Raw genomic sequence first — 19,556 nt, 5'->3', positions numbered from 1 at the left:
GAGTTTTACTTCTTTTTCAAAATTTAGTTTCTTGTCTTGTTGGTTGTGCTTTTATATTGAAGTGCTACATGGTTAGCGGAATATAGGTTCAATATCTGACTTATATTACTCTTATCAAATGTTTATTATTTTATTTTATGGCTTATTTAATTATTTACTTAAATATAACTATATTTAAATTAAATTTTAGAGAAGATAATTAACGAGACAAATAATACAAGTAATGAAAGGAACGAAATGTCATACGTTCATATTTTTTTAAGGCATTAATTCAAACATAAATTGGATATTAGCTAGTGAATTAGAGACGCACAATGCAACTTATATAAGCATAGCGAACATTTGCTTCAAGAAACAAAAAAGAAAAAAGAAAAAATTGCACTCAAATTTTACTGCATCTGAAAAGAGCAAAGAAGATTACTTCTTCTAAGATAAAATAACTGTGCGGAAGGAACCAGAACAAACTAGAAAGTAATGCAGGACTCTTGAAACAACAACATAATAGTCCTGAGTATGTCTCAATAGATATATCCCACAGAATACAAGATAACTCAGCAAATCTGAACCCACATTGGATTCCTTATTCAAGATAAGTTTCGCTAAGGTTCCAGTTACAAGAAGATTTTTGTTCTCACATCAGCTTCATGGATATCTAGAACAAGGGGCCTAGCCCTGAAGTCCAATGATGCCTGGAATTCATAAGATGCAAAAGGTTATTTATTATACTAAAGGAGCGAAGTGGGAGAAGGGATGCAATATAAATGAGACCGGCCAGTAAAAATGGAGCATAGAAGAGATAAAAGGTGTAGTAGTGTCCTACCACAAGCAATTCTTCCACCAGCATTTCCAGTGCTCTTGCTAAGTTCGTGTCCACCTAAAGTAACATTAACAAATCTGTTAAGTGCCTGACTGATAAGATCTTCATATGTTATCAATTGTAAACACAATTAACATTTGACTGATACTGCCAAAGGTCATAATCGTAGCTAAAAAAGAACACCTTATGAAAATCATTTATTGTTCCATGAAATCAGTTCATATCCAGAGACAAGATTACAGAATAGCCAAGCCATTGCATTTGAACTAAAGCATAGAAGCAAATTCATAATGCAGAAAAAGCAAAGGAACTATTTAGGTAAAACACCTTGCCAGTGCTAAGTTCCTGTCCTCTGTGAAAAAGGTTTAAGATTCAGACAAGGTAAAACAGAAACCAGTGTACAGAATCATAATCACCTATGCACCAAGTTTGCAGCTACTCTTGTTAAATGATTTTCTGGCCTTGCTAAAATTGAATCTTCATGTACAGAGACTAATCATCTATGTGTCAAGCTTGCAGATACTCTTCATTAAATGATTTTCTGGCTTTGCCAAAATGAATCTTCAAATTTTAAGCTGCGATGAAGTAGGTCCAACCATCCAATACAAAATGGATTGTAGACTTTACAATGAAACTTCTAGTGTGTTAATAATCCTAGTTAGTTTATTTTTCCCAGTAGTTTATAAGCAAGCATATCACTACGGTGTACAGGATGGTAATGTGCCATATTTTGGTACTTCATATTGGCAAGTTGTGTCTGAGTTTAGTATTTCTTTCCTTTTTTGTTCCCTCGTAGTACTTGCATAACAAAGGAAATGGAATTTGTATAATGGTCCAGCACATTCATGAACAAATACCTGCCACTACTGCCCCATTTTTCTTTTCCTTTAAAAACAGAAGAGATGTAGAGCAACACTGCAACTTGTATGATCAGAAAAGCTAGCATAGTTTAATTGTTTCTCTATATGCAAATAAAGTTCAGACAGAAGTTATTTCCTCACATATGTGATGTAATCAATTCTACTTCAAAATCAGAGTCCATGAGAAAGAAACAAGGATACTGTGGTTAAGAGGGGATGTTTTAATACTCTAGATGGGATCATAACTGTAATCTGTTTGCAGTTTATCAAGTTTATCACATGAACATAAGAAAATGATGCCCGATGAGAAAGTCAAATAAAATTAGGCATGAATCAAAGTCAGCTACATCTAGAAGACATGCACCGCACCAGTGAGCCGATAGGTCATGACAATAAATTTAGATAGGACACTAAAAAGCTTAATATTGATACTGCTTAAATAATAGTATAATTTTTTCTAATTAAATGAACAATACAAAAGGAAAAGAAAAAGGAACAAGCTAAATGAAAGATGGATTACCCTTTCCAAGATCGTCAGGGTCGGCATGGACAACAACAGCACGCCCAATGATAGAATGTGGTCCACTAAGTGGAATCTGTGAGGAGAGAAATACACCAGTTCAGAAGAACTGTAAGAATAACAACAGGAATATAACAAGAAAATAACCAAGTATCACCTGACTGTCAACAAGAGAAACTTGAGCAGTACCTGGAGATATAAGAAGTAGAGATATTAGTGACAGAATGTTGCATGGACCACAGAGGTACAGCAAGAACTATGTAGTAAATTTCTAAAGCACCACATAGGCTGGTAAACTGAAAAATTACCATCTGGTCCAGCAGTCACATTTCCAAGATCACCAGCATGGCGGAGCTCATCTTCTGGTGCTCCATGTTCTTTCCCAGCAGGATTGAAATGTGGCCCTGTGTCATGAAGGAAAGTTATGTCCACCAATAGATTTATTGATTTCATTTAAAGATCGCAACAACTACATGTGAAAGGGTGAATATGCACCTGTTGACATGCAGCCGTTGGTAGTATCACCAAGTGCATGAACATGGAAACCATGAAGCCCAGGCTTGAGGCCTGTGACGGTACCAGTCACAGTTGTCGGACCTATAACAATGAAAAGGGAAAAAATAACAGGAGGTTAACATGACATACGAGGCAAAAATTACTCGATCCATGTAACAATCTAACACATGATCTTATCATTGCTAGTATATTTACCCTCTCCTTCCTGAGTGAAGTGGATTGTGCCTTTGACGCCATCACTACTACCAAGTACAACAACAGCCTTCACCATTTTCTTATGTGATCTACAAATAAGAAAATCAAGGATAAAAAGAAAAGTTTTCAGTAACACAACAATCGGATAAGTGCGAGAGACAACATGAGCATCCAAGTTAACAAAAAATAATGGCAAAATCAAAGATAAGAAAAACAATAACAGGAATTTTCATCTTTCATGCCTCGACAGACAAATTACCCACTTCATGATCCAATTTTAAAGGGATGCAGTATCTCCGTTTTATATGGCTTACAACAACGTAGTAACTAATAATAGACGAATCGGTGAGTCTAGCAAGTGCATCCCCGTTCTTTCCGAGAATAAATTGATGATTGCATCACTGATCATATAAAAGCCTCAAGATCAAGTAAAATACCACAAAAAGAACAGAGAACATCATACCAAAGAATCAAACCCCGGATTCCAACACTTCAGGAACCCAAATTCAAATCAAATCACAAGAAACAGGAGAAACTCATGATCCACGAATCAAACGGAGATACCGGAAAGCAGATCGATCTATCACAGCCTAAAATCGAGGTGAATAAATGAGAAAAGAATCTTCTAAAACCCTAAATCTTACCTCAGGCGACCCCCCCTAGCTTGTGGAGAAGAGAGCAGAGGCGGCCTTGATGAGTATCTAGAGAGTTCGGGAGAAGAGCAGGAGTAGATGAGCGACCAACCACCGTAAATATGTGTGGGGGAGACAGGGTGTTATGTCCACCGGCGGTGAGCGATACCACTCCTAGTTACCCTCTATTTTAAATAAATCAGGTTTTTTACTTATCACTACCTAAGTTCTTGTTTTATTGTGGCAACCTCCAAATTTTGCATATTTGCAAATTGATCCATTTGTTTAGATATTTTTTTAAAAAAAAACTAGAACTTATTGGTAAGGTCGATGAGTAATCATCTTCTAGGCTGCTCCAACGACTAAATTTAATAAGACTCGAAATAATTATAATTTTTTTAATTTTTATATTTTATAGTTTTTTTTAAGCTTGATTAAGCATTAATCAAGATTGATAATGTTCGAAATTAAGCTTGAACTAATTAAGACTTGAAATGTCTAATAAGAATATATCTAATATTTCATTAAAAATTTATAATTTTTTATTTTCTATGTTGAAATTTAGCGAAGACACTGAATTTGATATTTGATGAATTTTTTATCGTAACATTTAAGCGTATATATCTAGTATAACCCTATTATTTATTGAAAAAAAAAATATATATATATATATATTAATCTAATTGCGATATTTATGTATGGAAAAAAAAATATATTCATAGATGTCTTGCTTACAATGTCTTAAGATGTTCCCATTTATAACAATCATAGATATCATCAGCAATCTTTTGTGCATCCTCTCCAGATCTTGGAATCCCTCCTCTTCCAAGCCCTGCACAATAGAGACCACTCTTTCCCTTCCAATGGTTTGGATATTTTTGCTTTGCCATTCCATCATCATCACCTATAAGATACTCATCACTCTACACAAGAGAAACAAAAATTCACCCCCAAAAAAGAAGAAAAGAAAAGAAAACCTCAGAAAATGAAGAAGACAAAGATTATTAACCTTGAGCCATTTTTTGGCTGCACTTCGGTACCCAGTTGCAAGAATTATGGCATCAAAGCAATGTAAATTTCCATCAGAAAATGTCACAGTATTACCACTTATGCTTGTTATACAAGGTAGAACCTATCAGTAATCCAATGTATCATATCATCCATCATATGAAGAACAGAATGTTAATGACATGAACTGAGAGAATTAATTAAAACTACCTGGATTTCTCCTGCCTTGATCTTTGTAAAAGTTCCAACATCCATGACTGGAAAGATTGGTGAGTTTGCTTTCAGATAGAAGGGTCCTTTGGATGGTCTATGAATGCCATACTTAGATGTATTGCCAAACTTCAAATAACAGAGTAGAAGAGCCAAAGCATCCACAAGATACAATGGAAGGAAGGACTTTAGGATCATACCCAGTAGCCAAATCTCTCTTGATACTAAATGAATCTGCGTTAGTTTACCATACAAAAATAAATGGATAAAGAAGTGTGGTAGGGGCGTGGATAATAATAGAACAAAGGTAGGGGGTCTTTTTAATAAATTTCCCAGTGTGAGGTGAAGTTACCGGGCTACGGATCACAATTGAAGTCGTCGCACCCGACTCGGCCAAATCCAACGCAATCTCCATCCCGGAATTCCCACCCCCTACGACCAAAACCTTCTTCCCTCTAAACTCCGAACCCGATTTGAACCAACTCGAGTGCATCACTTTTCCATTAAACTCCCCCAATCCTTCAATATCCGGAACCACTCCCTCATCGTTGGCCCCACTCGCCGCCACCACGTACCGCGCCACATACTCCTCCACCTCCCCGTCCTCCAGCCTCCTCGCCTTCACCCTCCACCGCCTCGACCCCTCGTCGAACTCCGCCGACTCAACTTCACGGCGGAACCGGGGGGAGATGGCGAACTTGGCGGCGTAGGCGTCCAAGTAGTCGATGAAGTGCGACTTGGGCATGAAGGTTGGGGTGGAGGAGGAGTGGGGGGAGAAGGGAAGGGTGGAGAAGCGCTTGGCGAGGTGGAGGTGGAGGCGGTCGTAGGTGCGGCACCGCCAGGAGGAGGCAATGCAGTTCTCGCGGTCGAGGATGAGGTGGGGGATGGAGGCGTTGGTTAGGCATGCGGCGGCGGCCAGGCCGGAGGGGCCGGCGCCGACGATGATTACTACTGTCTCCTCCTCCTCCTCCCCCATTATTGAAGCCTCGGATGCGTACAAGAGGATCTTATGCTATGTTATTGGAGAGGCCACTGTGATTGTTTAGTAAATGCAATGTTGGAAGTTTGTATGTTCTCTCTCATAACCAATGTAATCTAGCACGTGAGGAAATAATAGGAGACGATCACTCGGTCATGTATCCTCTGCTCTTCCCATCGTCTCGTGAACATTGAGAAAATATTATTAAGTGCGGTACTACTAGGGGTGAGCTGGAAGGCTGTACTAGCGGTGATGGAAGCCATGGGTTTTCGAGCAAATGGTGCCGGTGGATCAGTGCCTGTATCAAGTCACCGAGATACGCCATCCTAGTGAACGACTCACCGACAAGATGGATAACTCCCCACCGTGGGCTGAGACAGGGGGACTCTCTATCCCTGTATCTATTCATCCTAATGTCATAGATACTGTCAAGCTTGTTTAAGGATCGAATGGCTCGGGGGCTACTACAAGGCTATCGGGCCGGGGAGGTTCACCTGTCACACCTACTATACGCGGACGACCTACTGGTCATCGTGGAAGCATTTGTGAAGAATGTTGAAGCCGTCCAGGAGTGCCTGAAGGTTTACTCGAGCGTCACAAACCAAAAGGTGAATGTAGCGAAGTCGGAACTATATCTGCCTGATTGGATGGAGAAGGGGGTAGCAGACAACATTCGCAACCTGGTGGGTTTACCGAGAGCGAGAATGCCATTCAGATACCTTGGTGTGCCTATATCAGGAAAGCGAGTTAGTGTCCGGGACCATAGCTGGCTGGTAGAGAGGGTAACCAAGAAACTAGCCGATTGGAAACGTAACAGCCTCTCCTTTGCCGGCAGACTAACTCTCCTCAGGTCCCCCTTGTTAGCTATTCCGAACTACTAGATGAACTGCTCATGGGTGCCAGAAACGGTGCTAGAGTCGATCAACAGAGTGGCGAGGTCCTTCCTATGGTCCAATGGAAGAGGTAAAGGACTGCATCTGGTTAGCTAGGGGAAGGTGACGCAGCCAAAGTTGGAAGGCGGCCTTGGAGTGAGTAGACTACAGATAACTAGGACCAGTCTTCTAGGCAAGCATGTTTTCCGCATCCTTAACGGAGAAGACGCGCTCTGGATTAGAATCATGAAGGAGAAGTATGGTGGAATGCACCCATGGAGACAAGACAACTGGAGGAAGACGTCGTGGATCTGGAGAGCCTTAAATCGGACTACAGGTGCCATTAAAATGGGCTGCCGAAAGCTCGTTGGTGATGGAACTAACTCGAGCGCTGCGGATGATCCTTGGACATCGGCAGTGCCGTGGAGGTGGCCACCATGCATCATGCACCTGGAACTACTAAGGCCGAACCTCTCGGTAGCGGAGATTTTGTGAAGAAGAGCGGGCAGCGGGCATAATCTGGTGGGGGTGGCAGGAGTAGAGTTGGCGTTGAGATTGCTTGCACCACCCTGGGTGAATCAGAGGTTAAGGATACATGGATCTAGTGGCCACACCCACTGGGGGTTCCGAAAGCCGCCTCTATTTACCGTTTCCTCAGGCCTGCTAAAGGCGAAGTGTGGCACGGCTAGAGAGGACTCTGGAAGTTGAAGGTGGAGCCATGGGTCAGGATGTTCTGCTGGAAGCTCCTATGGGGAAGACTGCCGACTAGGGAGATGCTGCATGCTATCCGATTAGGAGGGGATGACAGGTGCTGCTTATGCGGGTTGTTCACGGAGACCATTGAACACCTGTTCTATGCATGTCAATACAGCAAAGAAGTATGGACCATGTTAGGTAAGGTGCAATTGGAATTTGCGAAGTTGGGTGCTTCTGTGAGCTCGGAATGGATCACCATGGCATGGGGAAGGAGATCGATGAGCGATGACTATATCAGGGCCTTAGTAGCGACCACCTATTGGGGCATCTGGAAGCAACACAACCAAGTTGCCTTTGGTGAGAGCTTGGATGGAGGCGGCATGCGCAGTGGTGAGACGTAGCCATTACATGGCTGATGAGTATGCCTCGCCCACGATCAGCAGATCAACGAAAGGAACGCAAGAGATGGTCGAGTGGTGCAGACCACGGGAAGGACGAGTGAGGTTATGATGGGGCCTTCTGCATAGGGGCTTGTCAGGCAGGTGTTGGGGCGGTCATCCGAGACGACAGGGGTAGGCTAGTGATGGCCAGGTGGGAACCCACTCCGATAGTGTCACCCCTACACGCGGAGGCATGGGCTCTAAGAATGGGGCTGAGCTTACTACGGGCAAAGCAGCTGGTGAAGGTGGAGTCGGACTCAGAGGTGCTGGTGAAGATCATGATAGAGGATAGACCATGCCCATGGCAGATCCAAAGTATAACACGTGACTGTAAAGCCCAGATGAATGGGTTGGCTGTGTGCACTGTAGCTCATGTGCGAAGGAAATATAATAGGCCTGCATATTAGGCAGCACAGCGGGGATTAGGTGCAACCCAGGCCGGAATGATCCGAGCGAGTGAACCAATCCCTCAGGACCTGTACGTTTTGGTCGAGATGGGAAAGTCCCTATCTGAGCCCATTATCAATAGCTAATACTAGCTCCTTTACTCAAATAAAAAAAAAAAAATTAAGTGCGGTTAGTTTACAGTAGTTTGATAGCCCAATGATTTAGAGTCGTTCTAAAGTAGCTAAGACTCTGTATCTATGAAAGATACATGTAGTATCTTTTGGCATGTGTACAATTCTATAGGATATAATTTGCGTAGACTCCCTTGTACATTGCTATCGTTAAAGTTGGCCGTTATATCGACATTCGTCAAAGTTTGCAACATCCACCAGCAGCAAAGGTCGTCATCGTGAGCAACTACTAGTTGGTGCCTCTCTCAGTAATTCGCAGCGTGTTTTATAGTGGAATCCTCCACCTCCTCCTCAATCTGCTGATTGACTTGTTCGAATTGTTGGTTTTGATCATCAACTAAAGCAGTGCCATTGTCCTCTGACTTCTTCCTCCTCGCGATCTCTTGATCACTCAGCTTCACCCTGCACAGCACCCACTCGCTCGCCCTCGACGTTATCTCGTACTCGTGCATCACCCAGCCGGACGTCTTCGGCCGCCGCCTCGTCTCCCCCTCGTTCTTCCGCTGGTAACTGAAGGTATTCTTCCGCCACGTGATTCTATTGTTAACCACCGCCCGGTCCTCGATCCGGCTCTGGATCTTGTAAGACCCTTCTCCGGCCTTGCGTTTCCTTCGCCCCCAGCCGCCGTCAGCGGCGGTGTGGTTCGCCTTGGTTTGCGTCAGGAAGTAGCCCTCTTCCTCGCGGTGGTTTTCTCTGAGAATATTCCATGGCTCCGTGCGGTAGACGTCGTCGACGATGACGATGTCGCAAGGAAGGCATTCGAAGCGGATCCAGTTGAAGAGGTAGTCGACGACCAAGACCTCGTCGGTCGGATCGAAGACGAAGCCTGGCTCCAGCGATGCTTCTATTGTGGGTGGCGCCTTCTTAGTTATTTCCATAATCGATCGAATAGAATAGAAGGAGGAGGAGTAGAAGCTGCTCGTGTTATCGCGTATATATATCTAGAGGAACAAGTGAAGAACAACTAGTAATTCCTAATCGGAAGCTAATTCGGATTAATTTAAGTACGTGGCATGCATGTTCTCTTCCTTAGTCGGAGCCGGACTTAATTTGCTCCCTAATCCGAAGCTAATTCGGATTTAATGATGACTAAGCTAAGATAGAGTCATTAATGACTTCTCTTTCTTGTCTATATATCTAGTGTTGAAAAAGAAGCACTATCAGAAAGCCTGAGAGTGAATCATTCTCACCATTTGTGATCTTGTCAAGCATGCAAGCTTATTGAAGCTTTATTTCATTGCTAGTTAGGTCCTTTAAGCTTATAAATTTCTTATAGTATGCAACTAATCTAGTCCTAATTAGGATATATGCATATAAACATTCATATGAGCAGGGATCCAAAATGTTTCAACTATATATTCTGGATAATTTGCTGAATATATCAACACTGAAAGGATTTAGGGCCTCACTTTGTAGCATTGCTTCCTCCAATCAGTCCAATAGTCAGACTTTTAGTGTTTACCTACCGAATAATGAAACCGGTTTAGGCTATTATGTTAGTTGGACTAAAATATTATTTATAATTGATGAATGAAAAGAGAGAAAAGAAACACAAAAAAAAAAAAAAGACTGAAATGATAAGTTGATTGAAGTTGTGTCTTTTCGATGCAAAATAGTAATAGATAAATATAAAAATATTGGATTGAAAGTGGGAGAAGAGATAAGTAGGTATCAAAGACTAGTATGGAGGTAATCTATTATAAAAAGACTTATACTGGGATAAACTTATTCCACACAAGTGAAGGAAGAAATGTTGGACACCATCCCTAATTAAACAAATTTCAACAACTGACAGAGTGCTGCAATTGATCTGCTGAATTAGTTTGAACAAATGCCAAAATTCAGTAACATGCCACTCACTCTCACTGCCCTTTGGGCTTTTCTCCTTTGTCCATACACTGTCATGTGAGTGCTGATCTCTTCCTGTCTTCCTACCAACTCTCAATTTGTTCTCCTTCTTGGCTCTTCTTCTGTGCTACATATGTCTTCTTCAGCCATCTTCTGTAAATTATTGAGCCTTCAATAAAGTATACTAGATAAAAATGAGAGAATCTTCTATGGCTTAGTTGCTCGTGAGTAGTCTTAGCCACTCTTCTTTAGGTTTGGTTGAGGAGGTTTCAGAGGTTAGACACTACATGTGCAGAAGAAGCCACAGAGTCATGATCCCATCAAGATGATTTCAAACTCCAGTTATGTCCTTTTCCTATCATTGCAACTCCACCCATTTCATATGCTCACATGCAGAGGAGGAATTGGTGGGCCAATTACTCAATAGCCCTATTTTGTTAAACATTGAGGTTGGGGGGGTGGGGGAAGAGTTTGGTAGAATTGGGGATTCCTCTCTGACTCTGAGCAGAGCTTTCCCTCATCCACACCTTGGTAATTGTGACCAAACAATGCTTACGGTTCCACATGCTTACAAGATCTGGAGATATAAGCCAATGCACACTTGCAAGTGAATCAATCCTAAGCAAAAGAGGCTAAATCTATAAGAACATAAGTGCTAAAAACTCTGCACATCCTGCTTTAATACAGAATCTTTTCACTTGCTTTATTAAATTTTGAACTCATGACCTCTTGCTCGTCCGATAGGACAACCTGACGATAAGTACTAGCGATCGCTTCTCGATATTATTGTTATATACCAAAAGAGAAGTCGAATTTTGGTACTCATTGCCTCATTGGTGATCCCTTTTCTTGGGCATTTTTAAACATAGACAGTTCATCAGCATGGCAATTTCATTCACAATCTTTGAACAAAATAATGTTCAATACTGTTGAGCCAGAGAGAGACGGCACCTTATTATATGCACACTTCCTCTAGTGGATACCTAGTTTAAGGCGATTGGAATCCTGCCTATTATCAAAAGGGTGGTGCATTTGTTCTTTAAAGGCTCTTTCCAAGAAACTTTAACACTTTTAGTCAATACGACTATTAGGAGTGGCAAAAGCTGCACATCATTCAACATCTTTGTGGCAATTGACTATATAACTTCACCTCAAAGAGACAACCATATCTATAAAGAGATGAGTAACCCCAAAAAAAAATAAAAATAAAACACAAATTAAATAATAACAAAGGTAAGAACCAAGGCCACTTGCACCCCATCACTTCCCCACAAGCTCTAACCACCACATGAGCACTAAGCAAGAGACCAATGCCACACTCACCCTACCCGGATTCCCCAAAATGCCGGCCGACGAAGTTGCGGCGCCGATCGGTGCGATTGCCGAATTGGGCTCCAGCGCATCAGGATTTGGCGGGCTAGGGCTCGATGGAATTGTCGGCATCGAGGAAGATGGCGCCAGGCCGGAATTGGACCCCGGGGTTGGGAACAATGGCATGATATCCGGGGCCAACGCTGGCGAAAGATCAGAGAATTCAGGGGTGGTGGGGAGGACAGCCGGCGCGGCTGAGATGGCGGAGGCCTTCAATGAGTGGGATGGAAGAGGAATGGTTAGAAGGAGCAATGTGGCTAAGGCTGAGAAAGAAGAGCACATAGAAGAGGAGATGGCCATCTTGAGTGACAATTGAAGCAGCACAAAGGGAGAGAGTGAGAGAGACAGAGAGTTCAATATAGAAGTGGGGGTTTTTTTTTTTTTGTGTGTGCGGAGGGTTTAAAAGGGGAGGGAAGGATGTACTGGTCCACGTGGTCTTTAGTAGTTGGAGGATAGCTGGGAGGGCACAGGGTGGCATTGGGTTGCTAGGGGACAAAACATGAGAGGCATCCAATAACATGGCCTTGTGGGGCCCTTCACAAATTTGAAAATTGAGGGAGGGGGGGGGGGGGGGGGGGGGGTCCAAAAGGTATCTTGAGATGGGCTAATGATATAGATGATGATTGTTTCTGATAACAGTAGAATAACTCATCTATTTTAACTACATTCATCAAAAAGTAAACTTTTTGCTCTGTTCTTGTAAAATTAACTTGTCCAAAAGGGTATCTTGTGGTGGGCTGATGATATAGATGAATGATTGTTTCTGATAAGAGTAGAATTACTCATCTATTTTAACTACATTCATCAAAAAGTGAACTTTTTGCTCTGTTCTTGTAAAATTAACTTGTCCAAAAGGGTATCTTGTGGTGGGCTGATGATATAGATAAATGATTGTTTCTGATAAGAGTAGAATTACTCATCTATTTTAACTACATTCATCAAAAAGTGAACTTTTTGCTCTGTTCTTGTGATATTTAACTTGTCATATTAGAGTGGTTTATTCTGACACTTATAAATAGAACATTAGCTACAAGTCAAGAGAAGTACCTCTTTGATGTTGATGCATTTTGTCAATCAATCGAGTGCTTTGACACTGTTGGGCTGTATCAGATCAATCATCAAAATGTACGCAGCAGTAAGGATGCTCTCAAAATGCAATTAGTAAAAAGCCTTGTTGTTCCCTGCCACATCTGATGAAGAACTCAAAATGAGGAATATATGCCCTTATGAAGCATTCAGTAACAAAAGATAATAGGATCTATGTACCTTGGAGAGTTCAGTCTATTGGATGATCCCATGCCAAAGAGAGTTGAGAATTACAAAGATCACATGGCTTCTTTGGTTCCACTACATTGTAGATTTCATAATCATCACATAGAAGATTTAACCTGTTGCTTATCAAGCTCATGATTGAGTTCAAAATAATACACTTCCAAGGAAAAACTGATCAGTAAATTTGCATTGCTAGTACGGACAAAAAATCTTGGCGAGATTGCAAAATAAATATATCCATTCTGGTAACATGAATGTTTTGCCCCTGAAAAAAAAGGACTTCCAGTTTCACATTTCACATTAATTTGCCAACATAACAAGGGTGAGGTAATATTTCCATTCCAACAAATGAGAGCTATATAAAGGTGAAGTAAAAAATGTAGGTTAGATGCTGGTTGTCTTACTCTACCATCCCTAAAGAGCCACAACTGTTGTTTGGGACTTGGAATGTCCACCAAAAACTTTTCCAGAGAATAACTCCTTGGTCTTCTTCTTCAATTCATAAATATTGCCCCATTTTCTCAAATTCTTGATGCATTTCCTCATATCAGCATTCTCCTCCTTTAAGATGCCGATGGATGAAGCGAGCTGTCGGATGACCTCCCTCTTCTCCTCATCTTTTCCAGCTAATTCAGCCTTAAGAGTCACGTTCTGCTCTTCAAGTATCTGTAGTTCTATCTTCATCAGCTTCACAAGATCATTGTCATTCTCTTTATCTGGCTCATCTCTCGGCTTGGTCTCAGCTTCCGATTCTTCTTGTTCAGGATCATCAACCTCGGACTCCTCAGAGTCATAACAGTCTGAGGAAAACAAAGATGATCCATCCGATGTATTGTTGCTTACCTTCTGTGACCAGGTTCTGTCTAACAAAGAGGGGCCAGATAATGTGTGACGAATTCCACCTCCTGATTTCAGATGGTCGTATTGCTCTGCTAACGAGCGGTGATCTCGGTAGAAATCCCCAATCAAGTTGATGAGTAGAGGTCTCTTCTTGTAATACATCTCAGCACGTTGAGCAAATGAATCTGCATCTTCCTCAATCAGTTTCAGCATTTGCTTGGTCTTCTCTTCTAGTTCTGCAGAGAAATTTTTTAACACTAAATGATGTGCCAATAACAATAAAATCTATGAGTACAAAAAAACTTTCAACTAGAAACAGTTCCACATTGTTTAGACTTGATTTTTGTCATTCAAATGGATCGTTAGAGAATCCAGCCATTTGTAACATATCAGACCATTTTCCATGGCATTCTTACTAGTAGTAAGAGGTACATGTCTAACAGCTAAGAACAAACTACCTAACCAAAAAATTGATTGAATACAATGATAAACAGGTGCAGTAACACCATTGCTGGCTATATTTGGCATTAAGGCTGAGATTGGTAAGACTTAGTAAAGGAACAAATAAAATGGTTTTAGTGTGTTACAAATTCATGGATGATGATAATACAAATATTTACCTTAGATGGATTCTGGGGAAAATGGCCCTTGGTGAGAGACAACAAGATCTGACAGTAGAAAATCAAGCAAAGGCTTGTTTTGTTCCAAGTGCCAAAAGAAAAAGGTACTGAAACTTTAAATAAAACCTTGAAAAATATTATAACAATAAAAACATGAAATGGGGCAAGTCACCAATTTGCCTGGTCTTCATCATCCTAGCCAATCAACTTTGTTATCATTTACTTGATAATATCTTGAACCTAAATCCAACTAAGCATCAACCATAATTCTTCTGATGTTACATGTCAAATAATTATTGCATAAGGTGATTCAATTGTTATGGATTGTATCCAACATATAACATATCTTCTGTAATCACAAGCATATCGTGCAGGAATCTAGCTAAATTAGGTGTTTCAGACACATAAAAACACATATGTATTATGTGCATGCTGAAATCGTCAAAGATGCAAGTATGTTTCACACTGTTCCAATTGTCCATGTCACAAAATAACGAAGCAGAAAATTAAAAAACCGAAGTTGGTGGAAAACTACCCTATACTTCTATAGCATTAGATGTAACTTTCAATTTCACCGTCATTGCTGCCTATGTTTGCCAACTACAGATTGTTCCAATTGTACAAATTTTCTTCATATAAGAGAAAATAATAGAGAGCATACAGAGTTAGATAACTTTCAAATTGAAGTAAAGCGTCAGAGCATCATAAGGTGAATCCAAAAACTATCTAAAATTGATGCGAAAAGTTTGAATTGTGTGCCATAATATAGTCATGAACAAAGAAAACAAACCTGAAAGAGTTGACACCAACCACGGAGACTGCCTAGAGTTGTTATGGCTCTCAAACCACCATGACTGTGGTAAATCCTTTTGCACTTTCATTGCTGCCCACTTACCTGCGACAATCTACAGCACTTGCACAAATTAAAAAGGTAGCAATTTGGCAATCACCCCATCCCATTAAACTAGTGCCAAAGAGGACCAGAACACTGATTCAATATTTCTGTTCCCTAATCATAGCTTCTTTTTCCCCCATGACAAATTAAACCAGGATAAGATGTAAAATAACAATTCTTTCTTTTCCTACATATCGAACACCCAAGACTTCTCGAATCAAAACGATAAACAAGAGCCTCAGGAAAGCATCTTGGAACTGCTTTCCCAATCTTAGGGTTTCTACTGCGATCAGAAGAATGCAAAGTGGGGAGTACCGACCATCGTCTTCATCAAGAACCAGCTACCCAAAAGAGGAACACCAACATCCATGAAACCTCTGCTTTCTAATGGTTAGAAGCTAGAACAAGAACAAGAACCTATCTCCAATCTCATTTACAAAACGAGTATATTAAAAAAGAAAAGAAGGAACCTCTTTTAGCCCATCACTCTAACGCAAATCATAAACAAGAGATAAAAAGAGATGGAGAAAACCTTGGCCGCTTCTTGGAGGCGCCGCTTCTCGGAGGGAGTGCAGTGCAGAGGAGTTCGCCTCTCTCTCTCTCGCAAGAATAGGAAGCGGCATTTAATTCTTCTGCGTCGATTCTTAATTGGGTGGGCCTTCTCTCGGACATCCAATGATGAGACGCCACGCAGCAAGATTAGGGATACAAACCGCTCTCTGTGGGCCATGGGCCACGGCCCGAATCACAATCGCATCTAATTTCCCTCCTCTTATAAGCTCTCGTTTAAAAGGAACAACCCGTTCGAGCCTCTACCCATATCCCTTGCCCTCATCTCACACCTTATTTACATCTTCTACCACTGTTTCTTTCAGAGTGGAAACTGCATCAAAATTTAACCTTTTTATGTTTATCTTCTATTAGATCTGGGATCATGCAATTAAAATGATGTTTCATAAACTAAATTCAAAAGCAGCACTCTAAATATTGGTATCATGTACAAGGTTTAAAATGTAGTAATCTTTCTTAGTATCTTCTTGAATCTAGTGGTAAATTCAGATAAAGCCAAGGGCGTTTTGGGAGCACCAATAGTCGATTTTGTTGGTCCAACTCTATAACGGTCGGGAGGTCAGAAGTGGGACCCATTGCTTGCCTGGGATTCTATTGGACGAGTCTTAGTCCGCAGCATCTCGGGCTGCCACTGACCTCTTCCTTTTATTTCACGACGAGTATAACGGCTACTTCCAACCTGTTAACAACTCCATCCTCCATAATTGACTTCCCATTTGCCATTTTTCACATCGCACCTCCACATTTTTATTTATTCATCAAATCAAGTACAAAAAGCAACCCAAAACAATAATATGAATAACAATACAGATAGATTACAAATTCCAAGCCATTTTTATTAAAACCCCAAGAAGATAGAAGCCATTTTATCAAAACCCACCCGCATAAGTGAAGTTAAAGTTAGAGCACGTAGTCATAATCCCGAATAGGAGACCCGTATAACCCATCCTTTTCCTCTTCAGGTCGAATGACACCAAGATATTCTCCATCTGAAACCCACCGATCTGGATAGCCTTATCCGCCTTCGGCCCAGCATCCACAAACCCGAAGCAAGCCGTGACCGGATCAACCTGCACGATAGAATTGCCTCCAAATATCGTCCAATTCTTTCCACCATTTAACACCAAATCGATCTGGGGTACAGCGTACCCCATCCTCGTCGACCCCATCGTAGTGCTATTGTAGCATAGCTCAAAAGGCTTCACGGGAGCAACTCGTTGGATATAACTAGAAGCCTCGTCGTAAGCCTTCAGGAATGGCTGGTAGATGTCGCTCCTAAGGGCGGTGTAAGGAATCGCGGTGGTGAGCGTAACGCCGCCGCCGTTGGCTTTCTTGTGGAGCTCGAGCGCGTGAGCCGGGAGGGGCACCGCCTCGGTGTTGACGGCGACGAGCTTGACGTCGATGTAGTACGCGGAGTTGACCGGATTCTTGAGCAAGTCGGTGTAGGTTAAGTAGTCGCTTATATTACGATCTGACGTCATGTGGATGAGATCGAAGGGCTTACTCCCGAAGAACGCCACGCCGGCGCCGCCGCTCGGGAGGCAGAGGGCGAACTGCTTCTCGAGGTTGAAGGAGGAGAGCTGACAAGGCAAGGAGAGATTGGACGACCGCCCGAGACCGGCTACGCCGGTTGCACCGCTAGGTAGCGATGACAAGAGACTCCGAGGCGCGCAGGAGGAGACGAGGTCTGAGAAACCAACTTGGTACAGCGGGTTCTTGCCGTCGGTCGCATTGGTAGTGACCGACGGCATGAAGGTCAGGTCACCGGACGAGCAGTTCCCGGTGACCGGGTTGACAGGGTAAGCAGTGCAGATGCATTTGTTATTGCGAAGACTTGAAGTAGTATTACCGCCGCATTCGGGAGGTTGGAATTTGGCGGCGGCGGCGCATGTCGGAGAGTTGCGAGGGATGGTCTTGTGATTTGAGGTGCAAAGAGACCATATGATAGGGCCATTGAGGTCTAACACTAGTGGGGAGTTGTCGTTGACTGGGATAGTATAGAGAGAGGTTTCGGCGTCTTTGGTGATGGGGGAGACAACTGCCTTGAAAGGAGGAGGAGAGGATGAGACTGGAGAGAGAAGTAGAAGGGAAAACGAAGAGATGGTAAATAAGAGTAGGAGAGGAGAAGAGATTTTGGTTTGTGCCATCTTTGAACTCGATGAAGGTAAGCAGATTGATGCAAGAGGACTATATATATAGTAGACTGTACGCAGGAAGAAGATGGCAATTGACTTTAGCTCGATGTATTTATCCATGGGCGGGGATCGATGCGATGCAGCTCAGGTTGTGTGAATTTGCTACGAGTTGGATAAAATTTTAAGCACGTACCCGAGTTGTGGAGTATCTTCAGATCTGGGTCGTATAAGATCCTCCCTCTTAACTTGATCCAATTCTATACGAGAGATTTATCCATGTGAGGTTCTAGGTGGAAAGCCCGTGGATTTAATCGAGTAACGTGGCGTCAACAACATCGGCTTGCTATAGACGTGCTGTAGACTAAATTTCCCCCTTAATTTGACTGGAAAATTTATATATCTGCAGCAATTCGGATCCTCGAAAGATCCGAATCCAACTATAGCCTCTGTGATAAGAGGCGAAAGATAAGTATCGGATTACAAGGATCCATTTGTAACATCTACGAATTTTGATGTGTTCCAATCTAATTAGATTTATCCTTTGACCCTTGTCTTTCTCCAAAGACTTTGGCTTTATTTGGCTTGCTGTAGTTATTCTATGATTTGTTCTCCAGAACAACTCTCTAGAATATCCATAGTCACCATAATAGACAAACATAATCTCTCTTTAACCAATCAACCAGCTAAACGTTGCTATCTTCCAGGTAAATCCTAATGAAAAGATATGCCACTATAATCCACAACAATAATTTTGGGTTTCGCTGGCATTTAGCATTGAGATAAACTTAAGCTGTGTCATTTATTTTTCAATCTTTTTTAAACGCCTTTAATTATGGTGTCCGTAATTTTATTTTTATCAGCACATTTTCTTTTAAAGAAATACACCAAGATAATAAAAATAAGGAACATCTTTGTATTAGGATTTTATATATTAATCAACCATTATATATATATATATAGAGAGAGAGAGATTTAGATCCTACATAGGAGAGTGTAATTAAGATATCAAACTTAATATAGCGTGTCATATTAATTAATTTATCACCACCTTCGATACTCATACCGAGAATAACTATTAATTTGAGTTATCATTGAGTCAGCACAAGAGATTAGTTATTGCACTTGAACTAATCAACCAGCTCATGCTCACGATCTTCCATGCTTTTAGTCTATTAAGTATTAACTAGCTCCTCTTTATCAATTAATTAGAACACGGAATAGAAAAACAATTAAACAACCAACTAAGCATGCATGATCCACCGTTTGGAATTCGCCGATCACCACCGCCTGCCGTCGACGAACGCCATGCCGTCTTCGAGTCAACCTTCTTCATGGAGTTTAGCTCCAAAAATTCTCTCCAAACCAGCTTACCTTGTGCCAGTTTCAGATCAATCCTTGGCTTGTAGATTCTAACGCACTGCGCTCTGGCAGGATGCCCTTCGTCGCGTTCTTGAACGACTCCATGGATGGACGACAGAGCTCTCACTCTGTAACGAAGGTCGAGCTGTGGTACGATAAGCATTACGTACGCCGCCATGCATGGAAGCGATCGAGAGTCGAGCTTAAGCTTACTAGATGAGAACGTACTGCACTCACTGCCTTGCCGTTTACTACAACACCTTTGACGTCAGAATATGCACTATCTCGATTGATATATTTTTACTACAACTACTGGTCGATCT

General features: G+C 41.7%; 5 protein-coding genes across 6 annotated transcripts; 1 reads left to right on the top strand and 4 right to left on the bottom strand.

Annotated features, from left to right (window-relative positions):
• Positions 1-387: 387 nt before the first annotated feature.
• Positions 388-5,782, bottom strand: LOC140765769 (superoxide dismutase [Cu-Zn]). Of its 2 annotated transcripts, XM_073104993.1 has the most exons (11): positions 5,111-5,782; positions 4,759-4,992; positions 4,550-4,672; positions 4,276-4,463; positions 2,909-2,997; positions 2,693-2,794; positions 2,506-2,601; positions 2,355-2,386; positions 2,198-2,273; positions 821-874; positions 388-689 (listed from the first exon to the last, which is right to left on the bottom strand). In XM_073104993.1, exons 1-11 carry the CDS (start codon positions 5,732-5,734, stop codon positions 667-669), a joined length of 1,641 nt encoding a protein of 546 aa, XP_072961094.1. In that variant the 5' UTR covers positions 5,735-5,782; the 3' UTR covers positions 388-666. The 2 variants fall into 2 exon arrangements, with proteins under 2 accessions (XP_072961094.1, XP_072961095.1); XM_073104994.1 differs by lacking the exons at positions 4,276-4,463; positions 4,550-4,672; positions 4,759-4,992; positions 5,111-5,782 and adding an exon at positions 3,553-3,709.
• Positions 5,783-7,337: 1,555 nt separating this feature from the next.
• Positions 7,338-7,706, top strand: LOC140764437 (uncharacterized). Its single transcript, XM_073103008.1, has one exon. The coding sequence runs from the start codon at positions 7,338-7,340 to the stop codon at positions 7,704-7,706; it is 369 nt and encodes a 122-aa protein (XP_072959109.1).
• Positions 7,707-8,568: 862 nt separating this feature from the next.
• LOC140764436 (NAC domain-containing protein 19-like) lies at positions 8,569-9,201 on the bottom strand. Its single transcript, XM_073103007.1, has one exon. It carries the CDS (start codon positions 9,199-9,201, stop codon positions 8,569-8,571), a length of 633 nt encoding a protein of 210 aa, XP_072959108.1.
• Positions 9,202-12,135: 2,934 nt separating this feature from the next.
• Positions 12,136-15,857, bottom strand: LOC140764289 (protein NETWORKED 3C-like). The gene is made up of 4 exons (XM_073102767.1): positions 15,702-15,857; positions 15,065-15,179; positions 12,809-13,890; positions 12,136-12,732 (listed from the first exon to the last, which is right to left on the bottom strand). Exons 2-3 carry the CDS (start codon positions 15,153-15,155, stop codon positions 13,229-13,231), a joined length of 753 nt encoding a protein of 250 aa, XP_072958868.1. The 5' UTR covers positions 15,156-15,179; positions 15,702-15,857; the 3' UTR covers positions 12,136-12,732; positions 12,809-13,228.
• A 657-nt stretch (positions 15,858-16,514) lies between these two features.
• On the bottom strand, positions 16,515-19,411 carry LOC140764435 (chitinase CLP-like). The gene is made up of 2 exons (XM_073103006.1): positions 19,246-19,411; positions 16,515-17,807 (listed from the first exon to the last, which is right to left on the bottom strand). The coding sequence occupies exons 1-2, from the start codon at positions 19,409-19,411 to the stop codon at positions 16,609-16,611; spliced, it is 1,365 nt and encodes a 454-aa protein (XP_072959107.1). The 3' UTR covers positions 16,515-16,608.
• Between the last annotated feature and the right edge of the window lie 145 nt (positions 19,412-19,556).

The sequence above is a fragment of the Typha angustifolia genome, chromosome 8, assembly GCF_048772165.1.
Source record: "Typha angustifolia cultivar Huaian chromosome 8, ASM4877216v1, whole genome shotgun sequence".
Taxonomy (NCBI): Eukaryota; Viridiplantae; Streptophyta; class Magnoliopsida; order Poales; family Typhaceae; genus Typha; species Typha angustifolia.
Note: the sequence above shows the minus strand (reverse complement) of the source record. Positions and strands in the feature narration are given on the sequence as shown.

Coding starts and splice junctions, on each gene's coding strand:
- LOC140765769 (XM_073104993.1), bottom strand. CDS start 5,734: ATGGGGGAGGAGGAGGAGGAGACAGTAGTAATCATCGTCGGCGCCGGC. Junction 2,795..2,908: donor CTTCACTCAGGAAGGAGAGG/GTAAATATACTA, acceptor TCATTGTTATAG/GTCCGACAACTGTGACTGGT. Junction 2,602..2,692: donor CAACGGCTGCATGTCAACAG/GTGCATATTCAC, acceptor TTCATGACACAG/GGCCACATTTCAATCCTGCT.
- LOC140764436 (XM_073103007.1), bottom strand. CDS start 9,201: ATGGAAATAACTAAGAAGGCGCCACCCACAATAGAAGCATCGCTGGAG.
- LOC140764289 (XM_073102767.1), bottom strand. CDS start 15,155: ATGAAAGTGCAAAAGGATTTACCACAGTCATGGTGGTTTGAGAGCCAT. Junction 13,891..15,064: donor GTTGGTGTCAACTCTTTCAG/GTTTGTTTTCTT, acceptor ATTTCTCTGCAG/AACTAGAAGAGAAGACCAAG.
- LOC140764437 (XM_073103008.1), top strand. CDS start 7,338: ATGTTCTGCTGGAAGCTCCTATGGGGAAGACTGCCGACTAGGGAGATG.
- LOC140764435 (XM_073103006.1), bottom strand. CDS start 19,411: ATGGCGGCGTACGTAATGCTTATCGTACCACAGCTCGACCTTCGTTAC. Junction 17,808..19,245: donor TGATCTGAAACTGGCACAAG/GTAAGCTGGTTT, acceptor TTCTCTCTCCAG/TCTCATCCTCTCCTCCTCCT.